This window comes from Notamacropus eugenii, chromosome 2 (genome assembly GCF_028372415.1).
Source record: "Notamacropus eugenii isolate mMacEug1 chromosome 2, mMacEug1.pri_v2, whole genome shotgun sequence".
NCBI lineage: Eukaryota > Metazoa > Chordata > Mammalia > Diprotodontia > Macropodidae > Notamacropus > Notamacropus eugenii.
Genome location: NC_092873.1, coordinates 506,131,096 through 506,154,888, shown reverse-complemented (window position 1 = coordinate 506,154,888; position 23,793 = coordinate 506,131,096). Strand labels below are relative to the sequence as shown.

At 54.4% G+C, this 23,793-nt stretch overlaps 2 protein-coding genes across 10 annotated transcripts in view; one reads left to right on the top strand and one right to left on the bottom strand.

The window, feature by feature from the left end:
* The first annotated feature begins 575 nt into the window (after window positions 1-575).
* On the top strand, window positions 576-15,625 carry TMEM53 (transmembrane protein 53). Of its 5 annotated transcripts, none has more exons than XM_072649202.1 (4): window positions 576-769; window positions 10,581-10,668; window positions 12,048-12,169; window positions 14,889-15,625. In XM_072649202.1, the coding sequence occupies exons 2-4, from the start codon at window positions 10,614-10,616 to the stop codon at window positions 15,540-15,542; spliced, it is 831 nt and encodes a 276-aa protein (XP_072505303.1). In that variant the 5' UTR covers window positions 576-769; window positions 10,581-10,613; the 3' UTR covers window positions 15,543-15,625. The 5 variants fall into 5 exon arrangements, with proteins under 5 accessions (XP_072505303.1, XP_072505302.1, XP_072505304.1 ...); XM_072649203.1 differs by lacking the exon at window positions 10,581-10,668 and adding an exon at window positions 11,476-11,578 and having other exon boundaries at window positions 610-769; XM_072649204.1 differs by lacking the exon at window positions 10,581-10,668 and adding an exon at window positions 2,236-2,424 and having other exon boundaries at window positions 706-769.
* Window positions 15,626-18,944: 3,319 nt separating this feature from the next.
* Window positions 18,945-23,793, bottom strand: part of RNF220 (ring finger protein 220) — a 244,075-nt gene continuing 239,226 nt past the window's right edge. For all 5 annotated transcript variants that reach the window (XM_072649191.1, XM_072649193.1, XM_072649192.1 and 2 more), the window contains one exon: window positions 18,945-19,769. In XM_072649191.1, coding sequence (XP_072505292.1) covers window positions 19,698-19,769 — 72 coding nt within the window. In that variant the 3' untranslated portion in view covers window positions 18,945-19,697. The remainder of the gene's footprint in view (window positions 19,770-23,793) is intronic.

Below are 23,793 nucleotides of genomic sequence, written 5' to 3'. Positions count from 1 at the left end.
AGGGCAGGGATTTCACTTTTTTGCCCCTTCTTGCGTCCCCAGTGCTCAGCATCGAGTCCGGCATACAGCAGGCGCTTAGTCAATGCTTATTGTCCGCCTGACTTCTCAGTCTTACTTAAATCCTTTTGCAGCTGGAGTCGCGGCTCTCACCGCTGGAGGAGGGGGCTGGACCAAGTTTCCCGGTCTCCAAGCGGCTGGAGCCGGCGGGGAGGTCCCGGGACTGGCTGGCTTCCTGCCTCCCTCCCGCCCCCGCAGCCCCTCACAATCCCGGGGAGCCCCCAGACCCGCTCACCTCTCCCTCCCGAAGGGAAGCCTTCCGACGAGCACTCCGCGCCACCAATCAGTAGTCTCGCTGCCCGGCAGCAGCCAATGGAGACGCGCTCTGGGCCTCTGGGGCGGGACATCGTGACGTCAGGCAGGGGCGGGCGGCCCCAGTTGCTATGGCAGCGGACGCGCCGTCCCAGAGCGGGGGCGGGGCGGCGCCGTTGCTAGGAAGCCCGGGCAGGTCACAGTGCGATTCTGGCCTATGATTGGGTAATTCTGTGTCAGGGCGGGACTTCCGGTTCCTCATGCGAGAGGCGGTGCGAAGAACCGGAAAGGGAGGGTCCCAGTGTGCGGGGAGCCCCGACCCAGTCCCGGGTACTGGGGACTCCGGCCCGGGAGGGAGGGTTCCCGGGAGGGAATCCGGGCAGGGCCCCGCCACCCGCAATGGGCTCCGACGACTTGGACGTGACCATTCAGATCCCGGAGCCGGCCTCGCGCTGTCAGGGTACGGGGCTGGGGCTGGGGGGCGGGGTGGGGGCGGGGCTTTCTTCAGGGGCTCCCCCATACCTCCACGAGCCTCCCTCGTACACCCACGGGTCCCTGTGTAGATGTTCCCCCCTGTGCCCCCTGTGGCTCCTGTCCTTCCCCCACCCCGCCGGGATCTCCCCACACACCGTGAGTCCCGTGCAGGGGCTCCCCATACACTCTTGGGCATGTGCCCCAAGACACCCCCCTGCTGTGCAGGGGCTCCACCCACACACCCTGGGTCCCGCGCTGGGGCTCTCCATGCACACCCATAGTTCGCTTTGTAGGGGCTCCCCCATTCACCCAAACCCCCCTGGGGTCCCCTCCTACCTAGGGTGGCCTGTTCAAGGTCTCCTTGCATCTCTTGCCCCCTCGGTGCTTTGCTGAGCCCCACCCCCCCATCTCCCCTTTCTCTTCCTGCCTGGTGGCCGGGATACCTGCCTGACAGGTTCCTGGTCAGCCTTGGAGCCCCACGGGGGAGGGCTGGAACAGCCGCTTCCATCATGACACAATGCCTTGAAACAGGAGAGCTCAGAAATAAGACCGAGCTCTAGCTTCATGTCTGACAGGCTCCCTGAGATCTCCGGCAGTTAAAGCTGAAAGGGTCCCCAGAGGTCATCCAGTCTTCTCCCTCGTAATTCCACGGATGAGGAATCAAGCCCAGAGAGGGCGAGGGACTTGTCCAGAGTCACACAGGCAGTGAGGGACAGGTGGGATTCCTCCCCAGGGCCTCTGCTGTCCAGTCCAGTGGCTCTGTCCACCACACCAGAGGGTCAAGACGTGGTCTTAGTCTCCTGACTGCCTGACTTTGACTCAAGACTGGTGAGGAGCACAGCTTCATGGGCCCCTGATGTCCTCTTGGTCAGCCTAGTTACTTTACTGGTGCTGGCTCAGTGAGGTCTGAGGGCATGACAGAATGTCAGACCTGAGTATCGCAAGGACTCCCAGTCTCTGAGGGAGGCTTGCTGAGATGGAGGGATGAAGGAGGGAGACTAATACCAATCACCAGATCTCCCAGTGGGAAGAGACCTGAGCAGGCATCGAGTTCCCAGATGTCCGACTCAGGAGATGTGGGCCTTTCCCGGCGTGCTTTTATATATTTATTCATTTTGGAACCCAAGCATTTGATTTGACATTTACTCTTATTCAATCTCTTAATAAAGTCAGAACGTCACTCTAGTCTACTAAGCTCTTTTCGGTCTTGACTTTATCATCCAGGATGTCAGCTCTCCCTCCCAACTTTGGGTCATCTGCAGAGTGGACAAGTTGTGATCTGTCTCTGACCTCTGATTGGGTGATTGTGGGTGAATTTAGTGGGATTTCCAGTTCCTTAAGTGAGGGGACTTCAATGCAGAGTAATTGACTTTCAAATGTTAAAGTTAAAATTTTTTTTTGAGGGGGAGAGAAGACCTGGTTTCGAATCTACCACCCCCCTTCATTCCACAGATTACTCAGTCATCGAGCAGGGGTGAAGCACCTACTTATGTACTAGACAACTAGAGGCACCAGGATAAAGATTGAAACAACCTTGAAGCAATTCTGCCTGCCAGGAGCTGAGATTTTAAGGGAACGGCAACTAGGACATGGATACATAATCAACAAAATCCATATGTAGCAAATAGAATAGTCAAATAGGTGTGTGGCTTGGGAGCGTGGATCAGGAAAGAATTTTTTATCAAAGGGGGATGATGTTGGTGTGGAAAGTGAGAATGGAAGGCGTTCCAAACATAGGGAGCATGGAGACTGGAGATGGAGTGCCAAGTTCAAGAAACCAAGGCAGGGCCAGTTTGGCCTGATCTCTGATGTGGAAGGGTGGGGGTGGAGGGAGTAAAGTCCAGTGAGGCTGGAAAGATAGGGTGGATGCAGGCTGTGAAGAGTTTTAAAAGCTAAAGGGGAGGCTAGAGAGCCACTGGGTAAATATGGAAGGTAAACACAGGGAGAGTGGATGTTTTGGGCACAGGGAACAGGCTGACCAAAGGCCAAGCCAGTGATATCTTTGGGGTGGGGGCAGAGAGAGTACCCTGTGAGTCTCTATCCTCCAGTTCACAGATGAATTCTGAGAAAAAGAATGTTGATATCCACTTCCTTCTCCCCCCTTATTTCTCAAGCCTTTACAGTGGGCTTCCAGGCCTTGATCTCTATCATCACCTGGGACTTCCTTGTGGCCACACCCTGGCTCCCCCTCAAGCTCTTGGCAGGTTTTGACATTGACCGTCCCCTTCTTCAGTGACCTGTGTGGCCATCCTCTTTTTGCTAGTCTGACCACTGCTGGGAGACACCTTGGGTCACCCTTGGGTTCAGAGCCTGTCTTGGACCCCTAATTAGCTGGGTGACCAGGGCAAGCTGCTTGTCCATTTCACCTTTTTCCTCTTCTCTAATAATTGTAGCAGAGGATCTCCCTCATCTGTAAAATGGGGATAATAGTACCCATGCCAAGGGTTGCTGTGAGGACTAAATGAGATAATAATGGTGAAGCTCTTAGCACATTGCCTAGTACACATAGAAGCTTAATAACTGTTTGTTCCCTTTTAAACCTACCTCAGTTTACTGATCCCTCTACTGCCCTTCACAGTCTAGATCCAGCCTTTACCTTTTCAAATGTAGTTACAAGCGCCTGGGGGTGGAAAGAGCTTTACACAGAAGGGGGCACTTAAGTTTAGCCAGGCAGGAAATTAGGAAGTCTGAGAGGCAGGAATGAAGAGGGAAGGCATTCCAGGCATGGGAGACAGCTTGGGTGAAAGTGTGGATATGGGAAATGAAATATTTTGGATGGAGAGCAATGGGAAGGCTAGTTTGACTGTGCCAAAGAGTATGGAAAGGGTATAATAAGCTGGAAAAGTTGGGTGCAAAGGTTTTATTTTTGACCTTGGTGATAATAGGGAGCCAGAGGAGTTCCTTGGTCAGACTTGGACTTTTAAGAAAATCTCTTTGGCAGTCGTGTAACAAATGGGATGGAGTGGGAAAAAAGGAAGTTAACAAGCCCAAAGTCTATGGCAGTAGTCTGGGCAAAAGACAATGAGGATCTATGTCAGAGAAATGGCCGGGGTGAAAGGAGAGGAGGTGATGATGTTGGGGAAGGATGGGAAGGTAGACCTGCATTGTGAAGATCTGACAACACACTGGATTTATGGAGGGAGTTAGGACGGGCAGGAGAACCCGTAGGAACCTTCTCTGGGGTGGACCAGTTGGCAGCTCACCAGAAGGAAGGTCGAGCTGCTCCATTGCTAGTTTGCTTCTGTTTTCTCCATGAAGGAGAATGAATGACTTGGATTGGGAAAGAAAGAACAAAAATGATGTAGAGGGAGTTGGTACACAAGATAAGTATGGAGATAGGGAGCTCTGAGCTGCCTGTGTGAGTCCAGGGGAACGACATCCCTCAGACCAGGGGCTCTAACTGCTGAGCCACCATCATTCACGTTAATGTAGGGTGGGGAGAGGGAAGGACAGACCTCCTAGTGTTCAAAAAAAGGTAGGAGAGTGGTCTTTGTGGCTGTGAGACAGTGAGCTTGGCTTTGATTCCTGGGAGAGTTGTGGACCAACTAAAGACGTGACAGCAACTACAGTAGCTGGGAGAGGCTCCCGACTACCCTGGTAGATCAAGGAAATGCTAGCGCTAATCATTTACCTGGAGTTTAGCAGAATGTTTGATAAAGTATCCAGGACCTGTTCTCTTGGGAAAGATAGAACACAGTTGGATGGATTCCAAACTGGTTGTGTTGCTGAACTCCCAGAGTTGCTGTTAATGGTTCATGTCAGCTTTGCAGAGGTCTGCCAGGGATCTGGGCTTTTTTACTTGCTTATCAGTGATTTGGTTAAAGGCCAAACTGTGTACTTATCAGATCTGTAGCTGATATAAAGCTTTCGAGGGAGCCCACACACCCAGGGATCTTGATAGGTCAGACAGAGCGTTGGGCTACATTTAATAAGAGGAAACCTAATTCGAGTAAATGCACAGTCTTAGGTTGGATAAAAACAAAACAAACAAACAAACAAAAAGCAAACATCAGCTGCCCAGGGACAGCACAGGGGAGGCTTGGTTGGACAAGTTGGTCTGAGTTAGCAGGGGGCGGGGCTGCCCACAAAGCTCAGAGGAGCTTGGGCCTTATATCAGGTGTCCAGGAATAAGGAGGTGGTGGACTCTCTGTCTGCCACCGTGGCAGATCTCATGGGGGTGGTGATGTTCAGTGCTGGACCTTAAGAAGGCTGTGGATCAACTGGAGTGTTCAGAGGAAGGGAGGAGTCAGTGGAAACCAGAAGGGCCTGGAGTCCATGTCCTATGAGGATTGGGAGTGCTGCTCCTGGAGAAAACATGCCTTGGCACAGGGTGGGGAGATGGCAGAGTGCTCTTTGGATATGTGAAGGCCTGTCACTCAGATTTGGGGACAGAACCAGGGGTCATGGAAGGAAGGAGCAGAGAGGCCCACTGAGGCAGCTGTCACTCAGACTTGGGAGCAGAACCAGGACCATGGAGGGAAGGGGCAGAGAGGCCCACTGAGACAGCTGTCACTCAGACTTGGGGGCAGAACCAGGGGCCATGGAAGGAAGGGGCAGAGAGGCCCACTGAGGCAGCTGTCACTCAGACTTGGGAGCAGAACCAGGACCATGGAGGGAAGGGGCAGAGAGGCCCACTGAGACAGCTGTCACTCAGACTTGGGGGCAGAACCAGGGGCCATGGAAGGAAGGGGCAGAGAGGCCCACTGAGACAGCTGTCACTCAGACTTGGGGGCAGAACCAGGGGCCATGGAAGGAAGGGGCAGAGAGGCCCACTGAGGCAGGATGGAGAGCTGTTCCCAAGTGGAGTGATCTGCTCTCTGAGGGGCTGGGCTCTCCATTGCTTCAAGCTCCCATGTGTACCAGGGGATGGGTGGGACCTGAGGCTGCTGGGTCCCTGATAACTCCCACTTCCTGTGACTCCTGGCTCCTTCTGGGATCTGGTCTTGTAAGAATATCTGGGTATCTTTCCTGCTTGTCTTTTTTCCTGCCCCATCATTCCTCTCTGTGGAGTCTGTCTTGGTGTATCTACCTCCTCAGTTTTCTTCTTCTCTCCTCCTTTTCCTTAAAGCCCCTTTGATTTGATTTGTGAGACACTTGGAAAGTGGATTCTCCATTGCCTTTGCTTGGTGCCCCTGCCCCTGGCCCAGAAATAGAAATCCCATTGTTGTGCACTTTCTTTCAGATCAACTGGCTGCTGTTGCCTTTCCAGATGCACCTTTCTGTGTGAATCCCTTCCCTTCAGTAGGCAACAGGGATGGAGATAGCACCTGTGTCTCACAGGGCATCCAGCTTTGGGCCAGACTGTACTGAAGCAGGGCCTTCTGGGCCCCTGCTGACTGCTGATCCCCAGCAGTGGGGGGAGCAGATAGTCTGTGACCTTTCAGATCCATTCTCAAGTTATAGCAGCTTCTCTGGGCTTATAGGTAAGAGAGGGAGCCTTGGAAGTGGCTGAAATGGCCAAGGACAGATTGAAAAGGGAGTGGTTGGCTGGAGGAGGGGGAGGGTTTGGCAGAGCTGGTGAGGGAGGGGTCCTGGAGATTGTCCAGCTCCCCTCCCCCTCGATTTTATAGATGAAGACCCTGAGGCTTAGGCCAGAACAGCAGCTACTTAAGGGCAGGGACTGTCACTGTGGTCCTTGTGTCCCCAGTCCCCAGATCAGGGCCTTGCACACAGTCGGTACTTAATAAATGCTTGTTGGTGAAGAAGTAAATAATGTGAATGACCCAGCAGATAGGAGGTCATTTAGCTGGGACTTTGCTCCCAAACCAGCCAGGCAGCTGCTGTGGAAACATCCAACAGACTGAGCAATGGAAGATGACTCTTGAATTGGGATTTTGGAGGTCATGCGTGGCCTCTGAGAGAGTGACCAGGATGGAAGGCAGATTGCAGGGGCCTGAGCAGAGATCAGCCCTTGCCAGAGATCAGATTGTAACAGTGAGCCAGTTGTGAGCTGAGTCTGTTTGGGGGCAGATGGAAGAAGAGACAATGGGGATGATGCCTGAGGCAGGACTGGGCCTAAAGCCACAGACTAAGAGGGCAGAGGAGGGACATCTCAGCCTGTGTGCCCAGAGTGGGGGATGCTGAGGAGGCCCCAGAGCCATGGGCAGGGCTGCAGTCCTCCTGTCTGGGTGCCCCTGCACCCCAGCACAAAGGCCTAGTACTCAGGTCTCAGCCGTGTTATGTGAGATCATGTGCCTCAGATGCTTGCTCCCAGGAGGCTTTCTTGGAGGAAATCTGGTTGTTTCTGCAGTGATGACCACCTGCAGGTTTGGGGACAACAGGGAATGGGGAGGCTGGAGGTGACTTTGCCTGCAGTTTTGTGCTCACCCCCTGGGGGCTGCCCAGCCCAGATGTTGACAGAGTCTGTGATGTATGAAGTGCCAGGACCTCTATATGCCATCTCCAATGGTGGAGGGCAAGATGTAGGCTCAGAGAGGGATGTGATTGTCCAGAGGCTCACAGCTGGTAGCAGGTGTCCAAGGCAGGATTAAAAGACACGCTTTCTCTCCAGAGTACCATGCGGCTCCCAGGGAGCTGAGTGGCCCCCATGGCATTGTTGATTTCACAGTTCCAGGGAGGGATGTCCAGCTGGAAGGCCCAGAGAGAACTTTGGCCTTGCCCTCCTGGAGTTTAGTCTGATAGAAGGAGACAGGGCCCAGCTGAAGAAGCCCAGTGGCTCTATAAGAGAGGGATGGATGGCAGGTGCCAGGGAGCTTTGGGAGTCTGGAGATGGGGATGAACCAGAGTTGCCCAAGAAGGCTTCCTGGAAGAGGCAGGAGGGAGCAGGACTCAGAAAGGGGGAGCAAGGAATATGAATAAAAGCCCTGGGACAAGTGCTGTGATATGTATGGGAGACAGTGAGGAGGCTTTGGGGTTGAGCACAAGAGTGTGCTGTGATCTGGTGGCCCATCCAGGAGAAGGCCTCGAATGCCAGGCTGACAAATTTGGACAGTGAGGCTCAGGGGAGTTTCTGTTGTCCAGGATTTGGGGCTCTGTGTGATCACATTGTACCCTAGAAGGATAGGAGTGGCTAGGGTTGGTCTTTGTGGGGGTCCAGCCCCTTGGAAGGGCACAGGATGGAGGCAGGGAGCTGCCCATGGGCAGGGGCAGGTTGATGCCAGCCGCCTGCCCCAACTGCTCATGGCCCTGCTGCCCATAGCTTGGTCAGGACAGACTTGGAGGGTAATCAGAGTACCTTGATTTGTACCTCCTGGAAAATCTCCAATCATGTTCCCACCTCTTTGATCTTGATGACCCCTGGGATGAGTGGTATAGGTGTGGCTGAAGGGCAGACCTTGGTGTATGTGTGCCTGGAGGTGGGAGAAGGGACTGTTTGAGTGGCTTTCTAGAGTTCAGCCCTGATCCTGTATCACCCTGAGTGGTGTGAGAGGGAGAAGGGGTGCTATGTGGAGCAGGGAGGTGGGCTGGGGTCAGATCTCTGGTCAGATGTGTGACCCTGGATAAGTCCCTTCCCCTCACTACTTCCTCTCTTTTCTTCACTTGTAAACTAGGGGTTCAAAGGAAGGAGGTTTGATTCTGGAGTCAGAGGACCTAGGTTAAAGTCATCTGCATGTCTGGATGTCTCTTCCTCTCCCTGGGCCTCAGATGAGAGGGTTGGTCTTCTTGGCCTCTGGGGTCCCTTTTCACCCCACATCTGTAAGATTCTCTGACATAACTCCTAGTGCTCTTCCTAGTGGGGCTGTGGACCCAGCTCTTTGTCATGCTGGTCAGTGGAATGTGCCAAACTGGGACTCTCCATCCTGGGACATAATGGGAGATTCGCCCAGGGCCCCAAGGCGAGCCTCTGGTTTGCCTGCCTCTAGTTGTGGTGGCCAGATGTGGTTCAGCCCAGGTCACGATTCCTGGGCATCCCTGGCCAGGGCTGAGCCCTGCTCCAGGAAGGACTGGAGACAAGGCAGGTCATAGAATCATGGACTCTTGTTGGGGTCTGCCTCTCATTTTATGGAGGAGGCAGCTGAGGCGCCATTCCCAGCCTCTTATGCCCTCTGGTGAATGCTGGATATAGGACTGTGCTTGCTTCATGTGGGAGGCTCTGCTTCCTCACCTGTGCAGTGGGCGCAGTCACAGCTGGCCTGTGACTGATCATGATCATGTGATCATGATCCTGAGCTGTAAGGCACTTTGTGTACTGAGGAGGGAGCCCTGCGCCTGCCCATCACCACCACACGCTCAGAATGCAGAGCTCCAAACATCCCTTTGCCTCTGCATGTGGGCTGGCCAGAAGCTTCGAGAAGGAACCTTGGAAAGAAGGCAGCCAAGGAAAATGTGTCCAGGAGCCCGGGTGTTGGCAGGGATGGGCTCAGGGGTGTGGGAGGCAGAGCTGCCCCCTCACCCCAAGACTGTGGATTCCATAAATTTCTCTAAGTGTGCTGGCCTCCTCTGATGCAGGGGTCAACGAGTCACCTATGAACTCTCTTCATAACAGAGCTTTGAAGCTTACAGGTTACCACTCGTGGTTCCCAGAAACTGGCATCCTGTCTTTGTCCCTTCTGGTGCAGTATCCTTGCCTGCCCTGGGAAAGCCACCAGAAGTCAGTAAGGGAGGGACTCTTTCCTAACTCAGGGGAAGCTGCTTTGGTTTCTCCAGGAAGCTGGGCTGTCTGTCTGTCTCTGTGTGTCTGTGTGTCTGTCTGTGTGTCTGTCTCTGTGTGTCTCTGTGTCTCTGTGTGTCTGTATCTCTTCTCCAAGGAGATGTGGGGTGGGCTTTTTCCCTGATAATGATGCTCTCAGAAGGGTTTGTAGAACAGGGTCTTGTCTTCTCTCCCTCTCATCTCAGACAGTGTGAAACAGAGAGGTGACTGCCCCTCTCTGTCCTCTGACCTCATCAGACTTTACCTGGAGGATTGTGGTCAGTTCTGGACAATATAACTTAATGAGGACATTGAGAGACTAGCCAGAGGAGGCTAGCAGGGAGGGGGAAAGGCCCAGAGTTTATGCAGTGTGAAAATTATTGGAAAGGTTGGGGAGGGTTAGCCTGGAGGAGGGAATAAGGGAGGCCTTGAGCATTCCATTGGACTGTCCTGTGGAGAAGGGGTCCTTGTACTTGACCTCAGAGGACTGAAGCAGGGGCAGTGGCCAGATGGCCACTGAACTCGCCCAGTGAATGGTGGTCCATCCTCCATTCAGCCACCACAGTGATATTCCTAAAGACAAATTGAGGCTTGTCAGGAAGAACTTTCTAACAATGAGAGCTGTCCCAGGTGGTGAGCTGCCCCTCCTTGGAGGTCTGGGAACAGAGGCTGGATGGCCACTTGTGAGGATTCCTGCCAGTTATGGGCTCCCTTCTGCCCTTCAGATCCCGATTCTGTGCATCGTTTGGAAAGAGCCGGGTGAAAGGAGCACTGGAGATATCACAGGAGGATATGGCCTTAGGTTGAGGTGGATCTTTTCCTAATTGACTGCTTCCCAGCTCCTTCCAGGCTTCAGCAAGCTTTATTCTCAAGAATCCCCTCCTTCCTTATCAGGAGAACATTAGGAAGGGCCTGACCTCTTTTCGGAGTCCTCCTATCCCAGGTGCCTTGCACGTCTCAGGTGTGGCCTTCCATATTTCTGCCATACTTCTTCAAGGGATGGGCAGGGAGGGAAGATTACAAGTCAGGCACAAGATTTTCCTAGAGGACCCTCTTTGGACTCTCCATTTAGAGACAGAAGAGATGGAGAGGTCATCTAATCCACCCCCCTCACTTGAGAGTTGAGGAATCTATGGACTCATGATACCAGTGCCAGGGCCACATGGGACACCTGCATGAAATGCCCCTCATGCTCCTTTTGTTTCAGACGGACCTATAGCTGTTCCCCGTAGCCTGTCGGATGTCTCCATTTCATCTCAAACCTCTGAACAAACGCTTCCCTCCCCTCCCGTCTGGTATGTCCTCTCTCCTCCTCTCCATCTGGCTTCTTTTCAGAGCATGATTCCAACATCACCTCCTACACGCGGCCTTTTCTCAGTGACCCTGAAGTTAGGATCACGATCTGCCTTTTGGGCTGCCTGTTTACCCATGTTCTGTAACCTTGTGGTGGAATGTGAAGGAGGAGGTTTGTTTCATTTTCATCTTTATGTCACTAGTGACTCACATATTAGGAACTTAATAAATATTTGCTGAATTGAATTTAAAAAAAAGTCAGGCATGTGATCAGGGGCATGGGATGCTCAGAAGGCAGACTTTCACAGGAGTCTGTTGTCACAGCCGCAGGACAAGGGAAGCCAGCAGGGAGGCACCAGACGCCTCCTGAATGTGGATGATGTGTTGCCTGTTTTCCATAGGGCCCCTGAACTCACCCAGGGAATGGCAGTCCTTCCCGCATTCAGCCTCCACGGTGATGTTCCTAAAGTCACGCCCCCTCCTCAGTCAATGCCAGGCACTCCCTATAGCCTCTAGGATTAAATCCAAAATGCTCCTTCATGACCTGGCTCCATCCTCCCTTTCTGGTCTTCTTAGACGTCAGTCACCCCCTGATGTGGCCTCCTTACTGTCCCACAAAAAAATCCTCCCTCTCTTGGCTTCAGGTATTTCTTCAGGCTGTCCCCCAAATCTGGGATGCTCTTCCTTATCTCTCCCTCTCAGCTCCCTCTAAGTCCCAGGTAAAGTCCACCTTCTCTTGGAAGCCTTCCCCAGCCCTCCTTAATTCTAGTGCCTCCCTTCTGTTAATTGTTTGTCCTTTGTGCACTTAGGCACGTTGTCTTCCCCATTCGACTTGGAACAGGTCCTGGAGGGCAGGGACAGTTTTGCCTCTTTGTATCCCCATGGCTTAGCACAATGCCTGGCACATGAGAGGTATTTAGTAAATGTTTATTGACCCACTGTCACTATGATTGATGAAGATGTGTGGATGGCTCAGTGCAGCCCCTGGGGAGGAGGGATATGAGGAAGAGCTGTCCCTCAGTGACACAGGCTCCCCAGGTGGAGTGGGATAGGCGGGATGGTGTAATGGACAGTGCTGACCAAGGGTGGATCTCGGCGCCTTTCCCCACACTGACATATAGTGTGACCTTGGGCATTTCTCTTTACCTTTTTGAGAGCTGTCAGAGGGGATGCTGACCTTTGTCCCTCCTGGCCCCATTGTGCTTGGCCAACCTCCAGTTTATGGTTCTGGGTTGGATGTGAAGGCTTGGAAGGTTCCTCTCAGCTTTAGGTCCTGGGCACATTGATGAAGTGCCCAAGGCTGGTGGGAGGAGGGACCAGGGCCACACCCTGACACTAATCTCTTTTCTTGAGGGGAAGCTTGACCTTCATTATATTTCAGAAGCAACTGCAGAGCCAGAGAAAAGGGAGCGAGGGAATCAGCAGCCAGTGGTGATTCTGCTGGGCTGGGGAGGCTGCACAGACAAGAACCTGGCCAAGTACAGCGCCATCTACTTCAACAGGGTGAGTGAGGGGCCTTCGCCACTTTGCCCCTTTGGCTCTAGCCTAGTAGCTTCTTTCTGTGCTGGGAAGGCAGGAGCAGGAGCTCATGTCTATGTGTGGACAGCAGTGATGTTGGACTTGCTGGACACAGGGCCCTGTGCTTGGCACCGTATGGGGAGGACAAGAACAGACCCTGCTCCCAAAGAGCTGTCAGTATAATGGTGGGAGGCGATCTGGCCGGCATAACGGGCTCTGAGGGAAAGGTGGGGGCATCTCTCATTTCAGTTAGGGATGGGGGAAGGAGAGGATAGCACCTGAGCCTGTGCCAGAGACAGAGAAGGTGGTGGCTTGTTGGGCAAATGACCAAGAGTTGGGTTGGCTGGAGGCTGGGGGGAGGAGACGAGGCTGGAGCCAGAAGGTTGGCCGGTCTTGAGAGCCAGGTCAAAGGGTGTTGGGGAGTAGCTGGACCTCCTCCTTAGAAACAGGCCTGGGTCCCCCAGGGAACCTGGAGCCAAGTTCACAGGCAGAAGCTCCATCATCCTCTGCTGAGGATGCCGCCTGGCCCTGGTGGCCAAGCATAGCCAGCCCCAGCCCTTGACCCTGCCTGGCCTGTTCCCCAGGCTGGCAGCCTCTGAGCAGCAGCTCCACTGGAGGGTCCCCCTATCCTGGATCTTTACCACTTCATGTCGCTAAGAGCATTTATGTTTGGAGCTTCCTGCCCAGGCCTGGGCTGCCTCCGGAGGGGAGAGCTCCCCACCAGGAGCTGCTTGGCCCTCATATGACCCAGACATGGAAGGATTTTTGTTCTCCTCAACCTGCTGGAGCTTTGTGAAGCAGCCTGTGTTTATGTTGGTAATGAGGTTTTCTCTCTTCCCAGGCTGGCCCAGCCTCTGCCTCCTTGACCCCGCCCAGTGCTTTTCCCCTGGGTCTTCCTCTTAAACAGAGGAGGAAGTTGGCCCAGAGAGGGCAGAGGCTTGCTCCTAGTCACCCAGGTCATCAGTGACGGGGCCCGGGTAGACTTCAGCATATCTGACCTCCAGTCCCAGAGGCTTTCCTCTCCAGTTCCTCATTTGTCTTGGGCAGAGTCTGAACAAATCTCTTTTTCCTCTGAGCTCTACTGAGGCAAGATTGGAATTTTTTTGAAAGGCATTTTTGCCAGGAAACAAATAAAATGGTGAGGCCTAAAGGTGGAGCATGGAGCCCTTTCCCCAGTCACTGTGGCACTCCTTGGACCTTCGCTCTCAGCTTGGCAGTGGGACCCTGGGATGTTCCCAGGGGAGGCCTCCAGGCCACCTTCCTGGTGCCTGGCCCTCCTGGCAGCCTCCCTGCATCCATCCTGTTGCTGGGCCCAAGCTCATTCACTGGTTGGCTATCTGCAGCAGCTTCTCATCAGGCCCTGGACTGGATGCCTCCACTCTACCCCTCGGGCTAGAGGTGGACTGACCCCATCCCCTTTCCTGCCAATCCTTGTCAGATCCAGGACCCATTGAATGACCCCACCATGGAGGCTTTCCCCTTACTGTGTAGGGCATTGATGATTGAAAGGCACTGAGCCCACTGAGTCCCTGGCCTAGCCCAGAGCCCCCTGACAGCAGGCATTTCTGACCCCCAAGTCATTAGTGCCTCCACCTCCCAAAAAGTTACCTTGTACACGGTGAATCCCCTGATAGAATGGACGCTTCTTGAGGTCAGGGCCTGGCACACACTAGGTGCCTAATAAGTATGGGTTGATTGGACACATCAAGGACTAGGAAGGCTGCCTTGAAGCCTTCCTCGGAGGTGGGCATGCAGCACTTAGTTCTGTCTAATTCAAGGTCCAGAAGTCCTGGTGGGCTGCTGGCTCTGTAGGACCCCCAATCCCCCCATGTGATAGCGGTGAGAAGAGGAGCACATTGGGAGCCCGGCTTCAGACCTAGCTCAGGGATGAGAGAGGAGAGACCTTCTCTTCTTCCTCTCTGCCTCATTTGAAAAGGAGAGTGTAGTGGGTGCCTGGGAGGGTGAAGGGATTCCCTTGGGGGTCTGAGGAGAGGAGGATTTTGAGCCCCTAGAAATGGAGATGGTATGGCCCTAGGGGTGTGTGGAGGAGGTTTTATGGCCCTTCTGTGGGGATGGGTAGAAGCTGTGGCTTGGTGGCAGAAAGGACTCGGCACCCATAAACAGGCTGGGCTTCCCTAGCATGTGATGAACATGAGGCTGCTGGCCCACGAGGGCCTTATGTGCCAGGCCTGCTGATGCCTCCCCCTGTAGCTCCCCTTGTTCTCCCAGACCACCCCAAACTGGAATGCTGCTGGGGCCTGAAACCTTGTGAGCTCTGGGAGGACAGAGCCACTTCTCCTTTTGACTTTGTGTCTGCAAAGAGTAGGTGCCTAGTGTTTGCTGACCTGAACTTGTGAAAGGCTGCTTCCCCAGCCTTCTGATATCATGGAAACACTTACCTCTCCAGCTTTCTGGCGTCTCTCTGCCCATCATGGCATGGTAGGTTAGAGTGAGTCCTTAGCCCCTGGCCCAGTATGGAGGCCCAGCAGTTTGGGGTGGTCATGTCTGAGCTGGCCTCTAGCTCCAGGCTTGTGGTTTTGGCCTTCTAGGCTGGTGAGTTCCCTTGGGTGACAGGTGGGGTCTTTGGGCCCCATGCTTTGTCCCTGCCTTCCCCATCGACCCTTGGCTGATTCCGTGGAGCAGTGAGCAGAAGCTGAACCATAGAGCTGACTTTGTGTTTTGGGGGGGTCTCTGTGCCCCGCAGGGATGCATCGTGATCCGCTATACCGCCCCCTGGCAAATGGCCTTCTTTGCAGAGCCCTTTGGCATCCCTTCCCTGCGCAGCCCTGCCAAGAAGCTGCTGGAACTACTCTTTGACTATGAGATTGAGAAGAAGCCCCTCCTCTTCCATGTGTTCAGCAATGCCGGGGTCATGCTGTACCGCTATGTCATTGATCTGATCCGCACCCACCGCCAGTTCAGCCACCTCCGGGTGGTGGGCACCATCTTTGACAGTGCCCCTGGCAACAGCAACTTGGTGGGGGCTGTGCGGGCCCTCTCCACCATCCTGGAGAACAAGCAGCCTGCCCTACGCATCTTCCTCCTCCTCACCTTTGCCTTGGCGGCTGTCTTTGTATGGCTGCTGCTCTCCCCGGTCACTACCATCTTCCATGTCAACTACTATGACGCACTCATGAAGCAGCCGTCACGCTGGCCCGAGCTCTACCTCTACTCCAAGGCCGACCGGATCATCCGGGCCTGTGACGTTGAGCACATGGTGGTGGCCCGGCTGGAGCAACAGGTGCTGGTGCGGGCTGTGGACTTCTCGGCCTCAGCCCATGTCAGCCACCTGCGGGACTACCCCACCTTCTACACCAGCCTCTGTCTCTCCTTCCTGTACAACTGTGTGCACATGTGAGGGGTGCACAACTGCTTTGTGTCCCTTTCTGCCCAGAAATAAAAGTCGGCTCCCCCTCCAACCTGGGCAGCTAGCTTTCTGGACACCTGTGCCTTGTTTCCTTAGCCCAGAGCCTGGGGCTCTCCTCTCCTCCCCAGGGGCCAACTAGGCTTTCTCCCTTTTTTGGCAGTCCCAGCCCTGGGGGTGGCAATGAGCACAGGCTGGGGAGGGTGTGGTCTGGTTAGGTTGGTGACCAGATTCCCCCAGCTGCCTCTCCCACCTCCAGGCAGCCCCAGGAAGAAGGTACACAGATGCAAACCAGAGGCCTGATTTGGGGGTGATGACAGCTACACCTGGGTAGAGCCTTGGGTCAGCCCAAGCTTGCAGAACGGGGATGGGGGGGGACATTGGCTGGCTTTTACTCACCCCAAGCCCCACTGACTCGGTTTTGGCTTCAAGCAGTAAAGGCAGCCTGGTGTAGCCCAGTGACTTGCCTAGCCCAGGTAGGGGAAGGTTGTCCCTGATGCATGTGGGACTCAGGTCTGGGAGGCTGTGGGTGCTGGCCAGGCTTCAGGGGAGAACAAGGGGCCTTTTACCCTTCCACTGGTTGACTCCACACTGGGCTGCAATTAGGAGTTTAGCAATGTTGAATTGTAGTACCTGACCCAATTTTGGTCACAGAGGGCTCAGGAGTGCTCAGAACTGGACTAGAATCCTCTCCCTAGCCTCTGCCAAGGAGTCATCCTGTCTTTGATGGAGATACCCACTTCCCAAGGCAGGCTCTTCCACGATTCTTGTTAGGGCCTTTCTTCTGACATCCAGCCTCACTCTGTCTCTGCATTCACTCCTTGCCCCATTACCTTGTGGCCTGTCTTCCCAGGATTCAGCTGCTTCTCACAGGGCCTGAGATCGGCTCTAGCATCTTGCTCTGGACATGTTCCAGTCCATCCATACCATTCCTCACCCCGTGGTGTTCAGCACTGGGCACGTTCTGCAGACCTAGCCTGGCCAGAGTGTTGCAGTGATCACCTCTGGTGGGGATGTGGCACCTTGGTTTTCTTTGGCTGCTGTATCCTCTAGACACACCTTCCTGTCTTGGGCATGGTGAACCCAGGTAGAAGACTTTCTGTTTCTTCTTAGGAAATTCTAACTAGATTTGTCCTAACCCTGGTGGGGTGTTCTTGGACCATCATCCTTCCAGTGCGCTCCCTCCCTCCCAGTTTTGTATCATTTACAGCTTTGATGAGCATGTCATTCATGCCTTTAACAACTCAGGGCCCTATAAAGATCCCAGGGGCCCTCCACTGGAGACCTTCCAAGGTGCCACGAAGTTATCTGTGACCCTTTTTTTGGGGGGGGAAGGAAAAGAGGGTAAGCAGGTCCGAGGGAGATATCAGCATTGTGTGGGGAAAAGACCAAGGATCTGAGTTCTAGTCTTTGCCATGTGATATTGGGGGACTCAAATCCTTGAGCCTCGTTCCACATCAGTGAAAGGAGGGATCTGGGTGGTCATGCTGGGGTCTGGGAAGTGAGCTGGCCCTCTGGTGTCCCTTGGCTTGCAGTGTCTGGAGACCTGTGATCCCCGCAGACCTCTCCCTTGGGTGTTCCACATTCTGGAGCCAGACTCTAACCACACCTCTGCCCTGTTGTTCCCAATATGGCCAACAGGTGGCAGTGCTGCCCAGTACAGGTTAACCTAGGCTTGCACCGGGGAAGTTGGGGGTCAGCCAGGGCTACGGATGGGTGTGGGTGCCTTTTGGGCCTCTCCCTCCCCACATACACTGTGGGAAAAGGCCACATCCCACAGGAGTTTTCTCTTGGGGTACTGGGCCCATCAGTCTATCAGGGAGCTCAGGCTGGGGGCAGCAGCTCAGCCCTGGAGAAGAGGACAGCGTCAGCTCCCATCCAAACCCTAGGAAGGGCAGAGAATTGGGGCTGGGGGACTGGCTATCAGGAGAGAGAAAAAAGATGCCCATTGATACCCATTCACTGTCAGTGGGGTGGAAAGGTCCTGTCCAACCTCCTACAGATAGGGAAACTGAGCCGGAGAAAACAGAAGAGACTTGCACAAAGTCATAGATAGGATTAATTCCCTGCCCAGGAGTGGAGTGGGGGTGGGGTGGGGTTTGAGGGAGAGGGACTAGGTCCTACAGGGAAGCAGCTGGAACAGGAACAGTTCCTATGAATGAGGCCTCAAGCTGGAGTTGGCACAAACTGGTGTGAGTTCCAGCTGAACCATGACTGCTCATGGGTGCTGGCCAGCCTATGGGCATATCTCCCTGCCGCCACCTGAGGCACCCAACACACCAAACCAGCACCCCCTCCCCCTCAGGGCAGCCCATGCATTCTGGGATAGCTTGGACACTGAATTCTAATCTGCTTCTTTGCAGCACCTCCCCTACCTTCTCCCGAGTTAAATGTGACTTCACATGGCCTGCACTTGAGCCCCTGAAAGCAGCTATAGGGGTGGAAGGGCCCCCTCCTCAGAGACCCCTTAATTTACCAGTGCCAACCTCTTCTCTGTAGATTTGGCTCAGAACTCCATAGAGGACCCTGGGCCAAGCTACTACTTAATGTTCCCTTAGGCCATCATATGGTGAATGGTATGGACAGCCAAAGTTTGTGACTGTGGCTTGGCACTTTGCTTATGCCCACCTTTGTCACACAGATGTCCCAGAGCTTTAGGCCTCCTTAACTCCCAATCTATCTGAGGCAGTTTGTTTTTTTCTCTCTGGCTCAGATGACCCCTGGTGGCTAAGGTCAGGATCTTCCCATCCATCAGGCTGCTCCCAGGCTTCCACTGACCTCTCACCCCAGACCTGGGCAGCTCAATGGTAATTGGGTTTGGACTTGGCCCAGATGGGGAAGTGGCGCCTGTGACCCTTTGGGGTGTGTGTGGAGCTGGACAACTGCAAATGTTTGCTTTTTTGGAGGCAGAGGGCAAAGCAGTGTAGTCCCTGGGGTAAGGCCCTTCCCCATGGCTAGTGACCCCTTGGCTTCCATTTTACAGTTGAGCAAACATGTTCAGACGGGGTAAGGAGTTGACCTGGTCACTTACTGAGCTAGTGGCTGTGTAAAGGGCTGTCAGCTGCCCAGTTAAGAGCATGGTGGGCACAGTTGGGCATTCAGATGCCCCTCTCACTGGCCTGGACTGTCCAGTCAGGGGCAAGGTGGGCACAGCTGGGCTTTGATACCACACCTGTCACTGGCTTATCAAGAATCCCTTCCTGATGGGAGTCTCCAACACCTCAGAAAACAGACCAAGAGCCCTGAATGCACTTGAGCCTAGACTTGGCCGCCTCCTTCGAGCTTCTCTCAGATGATGCCAGCACCTGGGAGTAGACTCAGCCCCTGGGCCCCAGACTGGACTGAAGAGATGGCCCCAGAGCCTCACTGAGGGAGAGGCTGAGGCTCAGCCAGACATGGGCGTACACTGGTTTAATTCATGTCAAATGTAGTTTACAAACAGGAAGGACAAGTACCTTGGCAGAGGATATACAGACACAGCATCACAGCACAGCGTCCGAGGCAGCCAGCAGGCAGGGGATGGCAGGCCAGGGCCAGGGCAGTCAGCCCCTCCCCTCTGGAGGGTCACTGCCCCGGAAGGGACTCCCACTCCTTCCTTATAAGCAGCCCTGGTCCCTGGCACTGACCAGTGACGGATGGGGACAGAGCCCACCCCTCAAGCTGCCGGCCCCCGGGCTGAATGAAGAACTATACACCACTGAACATGAAACCACTGCTGGCAGACACAGGGGACCAGTGTGGGGAGGGGCTGGGGCTCTCCCAGGGCTGGGGCCTCTACTCCCTGCCTCCTTTAAGAAAGAATAAAACATACAAGCCAGGGAAAGGTGGGGCGGGGGCAGGGCCAGGGGCAAGGAGGGTCCATCCCTTCTCTACACAACATTGTAAACATACAGGGCCTATGTTACATGTGCTTGTGTGGCCTGTGTGCAGGTCCATCTGTGGGTCTGCCCAGACCCAGTGCTCCACCCCACCCAGTGGCAGACACACAGAGAAGGCCAGGGTGGGTGGGGCAGGGGCAGGAGGGGGGCTGGGTTGCTCCACACCCTCCACTCTGGCTCCAGAGTCCTGTGGACACATGTGTGTCTGTCTCTATGGGTGGTGAGTGAGCAGGGCTGGGGGCAGACTTGAGCCTGGTCCTGGTGTCTGGGTTCACAAGTAGATGCGCCGCAGGTCCCCGGGGGCTGTGATGGTGTTACACTGAGGGCACAGCTTCTTGGCTCCCTGGGGGGGGCAGAAAGGATGGTCAGTGGCCTCCGCTAGAAGCCTGGGTTCTTCCTCAGTCTCTACCCTTCCTCTCCCAAGGATTTTCCTTCTGAGAAGATCCCCCAGAGACAGAAGCTGGAGGCCTATATAAACGATAGGATGGTCAGCTTGGTCCTGATCCTCTGGCTATTCTCCTGGCTGGCCTGAGCCATCCCCGCTCCTTTCCTCATTCCCCATGAGTCAGGTGCCTGACTCTGTGTTTAGGAGGGAAGCAAACCTCAGGCCCTCCTGCTGGGCTGCAGGGCCCTTCAGTGGATTCTTGCTTGCCAGATCCACAAGACTGGCTCAGATACCTTCGAAAAGGGGCCCTCGATCTGCAGGAGCCTGAACCAGGTTCGGCTTGGGCCCCTGGGTTAGGCATGAGCACAGAAAGCCCAGGGCTTTCTGAGTTGAAGAACCAAGCAGGCTTGGAGCAGGACTGTTAGGGGGCATTTGGAAGGCAGGCAAAGTGACAGTGAGACCAAAGACCAGAGGCCAAGCCAACAGAGGCCTAGCACTCAGGGCTGGGAACAGGGTCTCTGGCACAGGACTGTTACTCCACCTCCCTAGAAAGCCCTGCACCTTGAGAGGGGGGACGATGACAACTCCCATAATGTCTCTGTGAGTAAAAAGCCAAGTTGGTCCTGTGTATCTAAAGCCTATACTATGATAATGACTGAGGGGCAGTGGAGAGACACAGACTGATGAATGGCCAGGCCAGGATGGGAGAAAGGGCAGAGAAGGCAGAACAAAGCCACTGCCACACCAGACGGAGACCAAGGAGAAGGGAAGGTGCTGCCACAGCTTTGGCCAGAGGAGACAGACTCTGACACTGAGCCCTGGCACCCCTCTGCGGGTGGAAGATCACAAGTGCCTGACAATGCATGTAGAAGGGTGGATCTCCATGCATGATGGTTGAAGGCCCCCTAGCTGTTGGATGGATGGCTCCCCACGTCCTCTGGGGGTGGGGAAGGACCAGCCGAGATGAGATTTTGGCTCCAATACAAGGCCCCCTTTGTGGGAAGGAGTGGGTCTGTAATCAGAACAAGGCAAGGTTGCCAGGCCCAGCTGGGCTGTTAAACCCCATGGGTCCGGCCCCCACGCTGGCTCAGCGGCCCTAACGAGATCACACGCCTGACTTTGATCAGGCCACAAAGACCCAGTCGCTCCTCTCCAGCTTTTATTGCGGCTTCGGGCTATGTTTTAATGGTCACACAGAACCTGCCTGTGCCAGAGCTGGAGCTGAGGCCTGGGCTGCAGGGCCTGTAATAACCACCGTGTGGTCATGCAGGGAGGGCTGGGCAACAGATGAGCCGAAGCTTTCTAACAGCTTCTCCTGCCTAAGCAGCGCCACTCCACATGGTGGCAGGGAGGGGGTGGCGGCACAGTGGGTTCAGAAGGTGCAGCTGGAGTGGGACTAGGGAGATGAGCTCAGGGGTCAAAAACTAAGGGGGCATTGGAAGCTCAGGCCAGTGGTCTGCCTGACAAAGAGCTTGGGGTTTTAGTGGCCTGCAAGCTCAGTAAGGCAGCAGAGGGATGTGGCAGCTGGAAAAGCCAGGGAGAGTTTAGCTGCTAATTATGAGGGGGCAGAGCTCCCAGGACCAGGAAGCTGACCTTTCCTTTGTCCTCTGCCCTCAGATACCCCCTCTGGGGAAGATGTTGCTGAGTTGGAGTGCATCAAGAGGACGGTCTCAAGGTGATCTGGAGGTGATGTGGTGTAAGGGCACTTGGAAGACGTCGGAGGTATAGACCCTTAGACCAGAATTCTTAGTGGCCCCACAAGAGAAGGAAAAGCTGTTCCAAACAAGGGGAATTTGAGTGGTCTGTGAATGACTGGCCGTAGGCCTGGAATATGCTCAGGCTGGGGGTAGATGCTCAAGGGAAGATGCCAATGTAAGTCAGGTTAGTGTGGATGGGGATGATAGCCTTGGCTCAGATGGCAGGCATCACCTTTGGAAAAGGGAAGAGGAGGCAGTCAACAAAGGTCCCAGGGAGGAATGGAAGCCTAGAGTGTCCCCATCTCCTCACAGAATTGACCAATCATCAGAACAGACCCATGATAGGCTGGGCTCACTAGAGAGCCCCAAGTGGAAGCTGAATGAGCCTTGGTAGGAGGCAGGAGACCCAGTTCCTGCACCAGACCAGGCCTTGGAGATTCTGCAACACTGAGCACAGAGAGCAGCAGCCAAAGTGTGCCCCAAGCTCAGGGGAGCATTCTTGTGGACAAGAAGGGGTTAAGGAGTGCAAAATAAACATCTATGGACTGTCTACCATGTGTACCAGACACAGTATTAGGTGGCAGTGGACTTGGAGGTGGTCAGTAACGGTCCACTTGGAAGAGGGTTTCCAGGGAGGACCCCAAGGATCTGTCCCCTTGAACATTTATCAGGGATGTGGATAAAGCATGCTCCTCATGCTGCCAATGACATGGAAAGCAGGGATGGCTAAGACACTGGCTCTCCGTTGAAATCCAGAAAACTCTGGACAAGCTGGAGCACAAGACCAAATAACATTACAGAAAGATAAATGCAGAGTCCTAAACCCAGGTTCAAAGCATCAGTCTTGTATCCAGATACAAGACGGGGAGGCAAGGCTACAATGGCATCTGTGCGGACAAGACTGAAAGGTGACAAGGCATTCGCTGCAGGGTAGAGGGGTAGGCTGGGCCTGGCAGCCAATGAGACGTGGCGAGCTCTGGCTGAGGTAAATGGGCCTGGGGAGGGAGGCTTGGACCTCTAACTACTTCAGTTCCCCAGGCACAGATGCAATGCCTATTAAATGCCAGCTGTGGGGTCAGGCACAGAGGACACAAAGACCAGAACTCAATGGGGCCTCCCCTCAAGGAGCTTATGTTCAACTGAGAAGAAAGAACATGATGCCATGTGAACACAAAGTCACTCCTGGGAATGTGTGTGGGCCCCGGCACTAGGGAATCAGGAGGAGGCTTTTAGGGGGCAAATGAACTGAGCCTTGAAGGTAGCTACGAATTCTGTGAGGCAGAGGGGAGAAGGAAGGACATTACAGGCATGTGGCACAGCTACTACAAAGGCACTGAGATGGGAAATGACGTGTCCACTCTGTTGCCGTTGAAGTAGCACAGAATACACGCTGCAAGGCTTGCAGGAGCCACACTCTGAAAGCTTTCAATGCCAACTGGAGGAGTTTGTACTGGATCAGAGAGGTAACAGAGTGCCACTGGTGTTTTTCTAAGAGAGGTAGCTAGGTGCCAGGGGTGAGAAGGAGGGACTGGAAAGGGACTGAGGCAGAGAGGCTGCTTAGGAGGTGACTGCTGTAAAGTGAAGGACGGTCCGAGCTGGGGCAAGGGCATGTGACTGGAGGACACTACCCTGAGGCTGGAAGCCGGAGGGCCACACTGGGAAGCATGGAATGGACAGGCTGAGCTGGAGAGGAATGCAAATGATTCTGTTTAGATGCGCGTTCCACCCCTACTCCCCCCACTGCCTTACAGCTCTCCAGGTCAATGATTCTGGGAGATACCCTGGGGGCATCCAGGGGGGGACAGTCACCAGGCAGATGGGGCTGGGGCACAGAAAAGAGATTGGGGGTAGGTGAAGAGGAGGAGATTCCCCCAATCCATAGAAAGCTCTATCTGCACAGGGTTGATAATTAAACCCATGAAAGCTGACAAGAGGCTAGAGGCCTGGAGAGCCACCATACATGAAGGGTGGACCAAGGACGAAGAAACATCTGAGGAGTAGTTGGTGGTCAGGGAGCCTCAAGAGCACCCGGAAGAAGGTGACTAAGCGTGACCCCTCAGAAAAGATGAGATGTGCAAGCAGCTGGTTCATCTGGCAATAAAAGCTCCCTGGTCACTCTGCAGCAAGAGTTTCAACTGAGTGGCCCAGGGTCCAGCAGCCTGAGCAGTCACACGAGAGGAGGTCGGGGGGGGGTGCTGGGCTGTGGAAGGATGAGTCACCCATGGAAAAGGCAGAATTGAGCAAAGGTTTGTTTTTTGGGGGGGTTGGGGGCCAATCTGGGCATG

What these genes read in the sequence shown, in the direction of transcription:
- TMEM53 (XM_072649199.1), top strand. Translation starts at nt 10,712, where the DNA reads ATGATTCCAACATCACCTCCTACACGCGGCCTTTTCTCAGTGACCCTG. An exon ending in GGTGGAATGTGAAGGAGGAG is followed by an intron (nt 10,839 to 12,047) that starts GTTTGTTTCATT and finishes ATTATATTTCAG; the next exon opens with AAGCAACTGCAGAGCCAGAG. An exon ending in GCGCCATCTACTTCAACAGG is followed by an intron (nt 12,170 to 14,888) that starts GTGAGTGAGGGG and finishes TGTGCCCCGCAG; the next exon opens with GGATGCATCGTGATCCGCTA.